At 38.2% G+C, this 8,199-nt stretch overlaps 1 protein-coding gene across 1 annotated transcript; it reads left to right on the top strand.

Moving 5' to 3' along the window:
• The first annotated feature begins 417 nt into the window (after window positions 1-417).
• On the top strand, window positions 418-3,150 carry LOC121241953 (putative receptor protein kinase ZmPK1). The gene has a single exon (XM_041139813.1). The coding sequence runs from the start codon at window positions 418-420 to the stop codon at window positions 2,836-2,838; it is 2,421 nt and encodes an 806-aa protein (XP_040995747.1). The 3' UTR covers window positions 2,839-3,150.
• The last annotated feature ends 5,049 nt before the right edge of the window (window positions 3,151-8,199 follow it).

Genomic DNA, 8,199 nt, shown 5'->3' with positions numbered 1-8,199 from the left:
AATTCATTACAATTTTTTTTTAATTTTTATATAAAATATAATAAACAATTAAATCTTTTTAAATTTTAAAACAATAATATTATTAATTTATCTTATATTATCTGACGCATCCTTGGAAAAAGGGGACTTGCCCGCGGGCGCCGGGGGGGGGGGGGGGGGGGGGGGGGGGGGGGGGGGGGCGGGGGGGCGACCTGGAGACCTGCTTTGATACACATAAATTATTTTCATTAAAGTTATCTAAGAAAAAGAGCCACTGACCTGCTTTTCATTTCCCTTCATTTTTCTCCAACCCGACCAACGTTTCATTCTTTCCCTCAGTTTTATATATATCCACATGCACACCACATCCTATATATTCGTTTCAAGCAAGTTTTTATAGCAGTAGTTGCCAAGGTTGGTAGCCAAGGTCTGGATACCATGGCTTCGCCAGTTTTGTTCCTTCTATTGTCTTTGTCATTTTCTCTCCCGTTCTCATCTTCAAGCTTGGATAATATTCATGAAGGCACATCCCTCTCGGTTGAAAAATCGAAAGACATTCTGAAATCAGCTAATGAAGTTTTCTCTGCTGGCTTTTATTCTGTGGGTGATAATGCCTATTGCTATGCCATATGGTTTAATAATAAGCCATCCCGTGGCAAGAACCAGACTGTAATTTGGATGGCAAACCGTGATCAGCCAGTTAATGGAAGGAGCTCCAAGCTCTCTCTCCTCAAAAATGGAAATCTTATCTTAACCGACGCTGGGAAGTTCACAGTTTGGGCCACAAATACTCAGTCACTCTCCTCAGTACACTTATCTCTCTACAACACCGGTAATCTTGTCCTGCAGAACATGCAAGGTGTTACTTTATGGGAAAGCTTTGATTTCCCAACAGACACCCTTCTTCCCCAACAACTGCTCACTAAGAACACAAGGCTCATATCCTCTAGAAGCCAGACCAACTATTCCTCTGGTTTTTACAAGCTCTTTTTCGATAATGACAACCTCCTCCGCCTTCTTTATGACGGTCTTGATGTTTCCAGCATATACTGGCCAGACCCGTCGCTCGTGAGCTGGGAAGCCAAAAGGTCCACGTACAACAGTAGTAGGATCGCAGTGCTTGATACATTCGGGAACTTCAGTTCTTCTGATGATTTTACTTTCATGGCAGCAGACTATGGGTTGGAGCTTCATAGAAGACTAAAAATTGATTACGATGGTGATGTTCGATTGTACAGCTGGGACGAGGTGGGGGAGAAGTGGGTTGTGTCCTGGCAGGCCATTCAGAGACCTTGCAATATTTATGGTATTTGTGGAGCTAACAGTCTGTGCAGCTATATTGTTGGTTCTGATAGGAAATGTTCTTGCCTCCCAGGATTTAAGATGAAAAATGTCACGGATTGGTCTTACGGGTGCGAACCCAACTTTCATCTTTCTTGCAATAGAAATGAGTCTGGCTTTCTACTGTTACCCCGTGTTGAGTTCTTCGGTTATGATTATGGGTTCTTCCCTAATTACACGTTGGATCGATGTAAGAATTTATGTTTGCAAATGTGCAATTGCAAAGGGTTCCAATTCACCTTCTCAAAGAAAGGTGGTTCTTCAAACTGCTACCCCAAGACGTTGTTGCTTAATGGATATCGTTCCCCAAATTTCATTGGTGACCTCTATTTGAGATTGCCTGAACGCAATATCTTCTCCTTCGCAAAGTTTGTACAAGATTTCAACCTGGTTTGCTCAAGTAAAGGTACAGTGCAACTAGACAGAACTTATTATAAAAGTCGTGCAAATGGGATAGTGAAATTCATGCTCTGGTTTGCATGTGGAGTAGGCGGATTTGAAATCATCTGTATCTTTTTGGTGTGGTGTCTATTGAGTAGAACCTATCAAGGTTCAGGTGCAGACAAGCAAGGATATCTTTTTGCTGTCACTGGGTTCAGAAGATTTACCTATGCTGAGCTCAAGAAGGCAACAAAAGGTTTTAAAGAGGAGATTGGAAGAGGTGCGGGAGGAATAGTATACAAAGGGGTATTGCCTGATAAGCGAGCTGTAGCAATCAAGCATCTCAACGAACCTAACCAAGGAGAAGGTGAATTTCTAGCAGAAGTAAGCATCATTGGAAGGATTAACCACATGAACTTAATTGAGATGTGGGGGTATTGCGCAGAGGGAAAGCACAGGCTTTTGGTGTACGAGTACATGGAATATGGTTCTTTGGCCCAAAACCTCTCCTCTCATGCACTTGACTGGAAGAAGAGGTTTGACATTGCCGCTGGTACAGCGAAAGGCCTAGCTTATCTGCATGAAGAGTGCTTAGAGTGGGTTTTACACTGTGATGTAAAGCCTCAGAACATACTCCTAGACTCTAACTATCAACCAAAGGTGGCAGATTTTGGGCTCTCTAAGCTACAAAATAGAAATCTCGAGAATTCAAGCTTCTCAAGAATAAGAGGAACCCGAGGGTACATGGCTCCAGAGTGGGTTTTCGATCTTCCTATCACCTCCAAAGTGGATGTTTATAGCTATGGAATTGTTGTATTGGAGATGGTGACAGGAAAGGGACCAACAATGGGTGTCCATGCTATAGATAGTGGAGGGGAGGCAGAACCCAAAACGTTGGTTACTTGGGTGAGGGAAAAAAGGAATGGAACGGCTACAATGGCTTCCTTGCTTGAAGAGATTGTTGATCCAGCACTAGAAAACAATTATGACATGGGTAAGATGGAAACTCTAGTAGCAGTTGCTCTGCAGTGCGTAGAGGAAGAGAAAGATAGAAGACCCAGCATGAGCCAAGTAGCTGAGATGCTTTTAATCGAAGAAAATGATAGTGACAGTGATCATGGTGTTAATCTGATCTGATTGGTTATGGTACTGATTTTCTTAAGAGATCGATGGTTGTTTTTGCAAATCCCTAGTCACGAATAAACCTTTTTTCTTGTAGTGGTAAGAGTTATAGGTGTACTTGTAAGCCTGGTTGGCAACGTGTCATCCAACAAATTAGGGTCAAACTGGAGGCTATTGATCCTAATGGTTGTGGATGTGTATTAACTTCTTTTATTCTCTTTTTTTTTTTTTTTTTTCGTTTTGAATGAATTGTATGTTTTGGGAAATTTACATGTCTGTCGCAGGTGTCTTAACTTTGCATTATGAAGTGAATTAGGGTTTTGTATATTTTTCTTTTATTAATTATGTTTAAGCGAGTTTTTCGGATACTAGTATAAATTGATTTGGCCTCCAGATTGTAGTGAATTCAATAAGTTTAGTATGGTTGCATATGAATGGACCATTCATGAGAGTTTGGATCTTTTTTTTTCTTTTATTTTTTTTTCTTTTTTTTAAAAAGAACCGATAGCCACACTTATAGTGGCCCTGTCCCAAGTTTATTAATAAACCCTCACTTATGACGGAGGAAAATCATAGTAACATTATTACACTTGGAAGCTTATAGGATAAAACGTTATAAACTAACCCAAAAACAAGTGTCAAAATAAGCCAAAATCAAAACAAATTCTAACAAGCCTAAGCCAAACGTGTAATCAACGTGATGTAAATCATCGTGAATGCAAACACAGCTGACTAACATGAATGCAGCGTGAATGCAAATTAGCGAAGACGCAGCTTATTCTGAAGACCTAAGACCTCAAAGAAAGAAGACATAATCTATCCATCTGTAAAATACCTTTGAGCTTCTATAGAACATCATCAAAATTTATCCACGTATCAGACTGATGATTTGAAGCCATACGAGCAGGAAAATCAGCTCCTAGATTTCCTTCTATACAAACATGGTTGATTTTGACTTGCAAACTCGACAAGACCTCTTGGATTTCATCCCAATAGTCTTCAAGATACCACATGCCACATCTCCCTTTTGCCAACTAGTTAAATACAAGCAAAGAGTCAAGCTCAATCTCAATTCTTTGCAAACCCAACTCCTTGCAGTGTTTCAGCCCATAATAAAGAGCTAATAGTTCCGCTTCGTTATTACAGCCATGAGCCAACTCCTTAGCAAAAGCCAACCTCAAATAGTCCCGATCATCCCGAATAACACCCCCCGACCCCATGCAACCTGGATTGCCAACGAACTCTTGTCAACATTCAACTTAAATCACCCCCTATTTGGCTTACACCACTTTACCAAACAAACCGACTTACGTAAAGGAGCTTTAACCGGAATTGAGAAGGCCTCCAATATTCTAGCGTCACCTGTAACACCCGGACCCAATCAAGCCCGAATTATTTTTGGACTAGTGGAATTATTTTTTTTAGAAATTGAGTCGTGATCAATGATTCAAGAAAAAGTCCAATACCCAAGCCTACACCCATTTGTTTTAATCATTGAAAACCAACTATAGGATCAGTTTGGCACATTTCCCCTCCCTTGCACGTTTTTATTTTTTATTTTTTATTTATATCTAGGGTTTTCTTTAAAGGCCTATTTATTCTACGCTCACCCCTGCATAAAAAGAAAACCCTAAACTACACTCCTTCGAAGCCATCCCTTCCGTGCACACTGCCTTGCTTGGCCGTCCACCAGGAAAAAAAAAACAAAATCATGTACCACTGCCTCTCCACGTTCTCGGCTCAGCACTTGTGAACTTTGCACCCATAAACTAGGCCACCGTGAACCACTACCACCACCCTTGATTTTCTTCCACGCCGCAACCCACACGATTGGCCCTTGCACAATGGAAGACACTAGCCCCGAATGGAAAGCCACCACCCGTTGTCCTTTGTTCTTCCCACACCGAAACAGAGCCACCACTTACCATCCTCAGCTCCTTCTCACTGCCATCAGCCACAGCAAGTGTATACAGAAACTGTCGGCGAAGACTTTCCGTCACCCTAGTCCACCGCACGCTGCCTCAGGCCCTGGTGAGCCCACGTCGTTTCTTTTTATTTTTTCTCTTTTCTCTCAGTCTTTCTCTGTCTCTCCCTCACTCTCCATCTCCTCACCGTGTATCTCTCTCTCTCTCTCAGCGCTTCGTCCCGATCACCACCCAGCTCTTCATCCGTTGAAACTTGCTCTCTTCCAGTGAGTATTCGTAGCACAACTTTGGAGAAAATCTAGTTTATGTAAGACTGATACAAGAAGAAGAAGAAGAAAAATAAAAAAAGAATTTCAATATTACAAGTTTTCCATTAAGGCCCACAGGCTTAACTTGTGTTGGACTTATTTCAGATGGTTTTGTGTTTTAAAATTACTATGGGCTAGATTTTATTTTTACAGAAATTATTTTAGTTATTTTGGGTTTGGTTTAAATAGGTTATGTTTTTAATAAATGGTCATGGTTTAATTTTACTTAGGAAAATACATGATTTTATAATGATAATAATAAAGATTTGTAATATGGTATTAGTATTATTATATTTTTTAATATATTTTTAGAAGTACAATGTAGTGCAAGACTTTTATTTTGAACTCTTTAAAGAGAGACTAATTAAGTCTATTTTAATTAAATGGTATTTTTGCTTTGTCTACTTTAATAGTTTTTTTTATATAATTATGTTATACAATTTTATTATTTAATAATTTAATCTCATAAGTAAATAAGTTAAATTTTGTGTTTTGTTCGGACTGAATATTGGGACATTGATGAATTTAAGAAATGTGGCGATATTTTAGGATTACGTGAAGTTAGGTTTTTGAAAAATTAAAATAGTTATTTTAGCATTTTAGCCTTAAATATTGAAATATATATTCAATTGAAAATTTATGAAAATTGCATTATTATGTTATAGGTGGCGATTAATTATTGTTCTTTTAGGAAAATTCTGAAAAAACTAAGAAGTCCAGGTAAGTGGGGTTCCTATGCTAGACTTTGCATTAAAATAAAATTAGCTGAGGTTGATTTTTTGAAAAATATACATATTTGGTTATGAAAAGAAATTTGAACTAGCTCAGTTATTTGTTACGCATTACTCATGAGATTATGTTTAAGAAGAAAGTATTTTCTGTCATAACTGGTGTAGACATGAGCTTATTTTTGACATTCTGTTTCTGAATTGTGCAAAAGAGAGCGAATATGAAATTTTGTGCATAAATTACATTTTTGTAGTCTGATTTTGTTCTGTTTTGAAGATGTTTTGTACTCTAATATGATATGATATGATTTCTGAAAACTTCTAGCATAACATTTTGTTTCTGTTCCGTTATGACCTTACCACGAGTGTAAAACTGTGGCATCTGTTCGGGTTGGTACCAACTTTTCTGTTTCTGGTGCACCTACTTTGGAAACAAAGTGGTTTTTTACGTGGTCTTTCCTATGTACACACTTGGAGCTCTGATAATGAATAAGGGGAAGATTCACATTTTGTTTCTGCTCGGTTAGATCTTTGAACAACCCTACCATGGGGATTAAACATGGTATCTGTTCTGATATGATAAGATAAGATGTGATGTGATGTTTCAGTTTATACTATGCCAAAGGGATTTTAATTATGAATATTTTTGAACTTTCACTCTGATATTTTTGATAATATGTTCTAACACTGCATTTTGAAAGCAAATATTCTGATTCTGCATTCTGAATAAAATATTTTGTTCTGCATTCTAAACTCTGTAAAGGCTCATGTTTACACACTAGTATATGTCCTCTGCTTACTGAGTTGTTGATAACTCATCCCTTATCTCCATATATTTTTCAGATAAGTTTGAGGGTTCAGCTGGAGAACAAGAGTAGGAAGTTTTAGCCAGATGTGATGCTTGTAGTGGAATAAGTGTTTGAGTGTACAAGTGCTTATTTGAGAGTCGTAGTTAGTATATTGATTTATTTTTTGTTATTTTTTATTTGATGAATTAAGGATATTTTCGAGTTTTTGGAGATTTTTTAATTTATGTTATTAAGAATTTCTTTGTTGTCCCCATGAAGAAACATAGATATTTGGGTTAATTAAATGGATTAACATTTTATGAGTTTTCTGGATTTTATAGTTGTGTTATTGAAGTTGATATTAAGTATTAAAAACTAACTCTCTGGACCATCGGGATTGGAGTTTTACATCACCATTATCCAAGTTTTTACTTGCCCTCAGACGTAATCCTACCCATGCAATTGCCGCTTTGATCGCACTCCACAACGACTGCATAGAACCATGTTTCCCTTCCATACGAGCCTTAAACCGCCACACCCAAAGAGAACACATTAAAATAATAGGAATCAAACCAAGAAACGTACTTTTTTGGGATAATGTGAGGCCCATCGAAACCAAACCTCCATAGTATTCTTCCAAGGTCTGGATGGGTCATAAGGCATCCCCAAACACAAAGACGCTCTGCGCCAAATTTTTGCTGCTAAAGTACCTGTGAGCAGGACATGATCTTGATTTTCCAGACAACCCCGTACACAACATTCACATTTAGAAACCATTGGAATGCCCAACTCTTTAATACGCACATCCACACTTAGGCAAAAATTCAAAGCCTTCCACATTGTAGCTGAATTCTTCTTTGGTAGCGCAGAATGCCAAATCCAATGAGGCCATTCTGTTTTTGGGGCCCTAACATGAATACATTCCCAAGCCAACTTCGAAGAAAAAATACCATCTAAACTCAGTTTCCAAATCAGAATATCTGCCCCATCTTTATGTTCACCTAAAGATGTCAAGATTTCCTCAAGTTTGGATTCCCCCACCAGTCATCTGAGAAGGTCCACATCCCACCCATTATGAATGCGACACTCCCTTATTGTGAGAAGAGGAAGATCCGAGATCTCATAAGAGTCTATAATAGCACCTGATGACAACCAGTTATCCCTCCAAAAAAAGACACGACCATCCCTTACCTTCCACGCGGCATTACTCAACACCATAGGTAACACAAGTTTGGATCATTACTTTGATCTATAATGCGGCAAAACAGTATTGTAATACTAGTTGATTTAGTAGGATTGCATGACATGTTACAAATGGATAAAATGTTTGTCCCTGATGTACCCAAAACATTCCTTACTGCCCTAGAACACCCCCTCCAAAGTTCCTTCCAAGTCAACTGCAACCAAAAATATATATGAAAAGAGTATGAAGTGAAATTACCCAAATGTCCTTATAGCATAATACAAATATCTACCAATTCACTCAACAAATTGATTAGTCGTTAACTATGCAATTATTTAATAATAAACCAATAACATAGAATAAATAAATTGCATAACACCAAAATTGGTAACGAAGGAAAACCCTTTAAAGAACTTTTTAAAGGTAAAACCTTACGTGACAACC

This window comes from Juglans microcarpa x Juglans regia, chromosome 8D (assembly GCF_004785595.1).
Source record: "Juglans microcarpa x Juglans regia isolate MS1-56 chromosome 8D, Jm3101_v1.0, whole genome shotgun sequence".
Classification (NCBI taxonomy): domain Eukaryota; kingdom Viridiplantae; phylum Streptophyta; class Magnoliopsida; order Fagales; family Juglandaceae; genus Juglans; species Juglans microcarpa x Juglans regia.
Note: the sequence above shows the minus strand (reverse complement) of the source record. Positions and strands in the feature narration are given on the sequence as shown.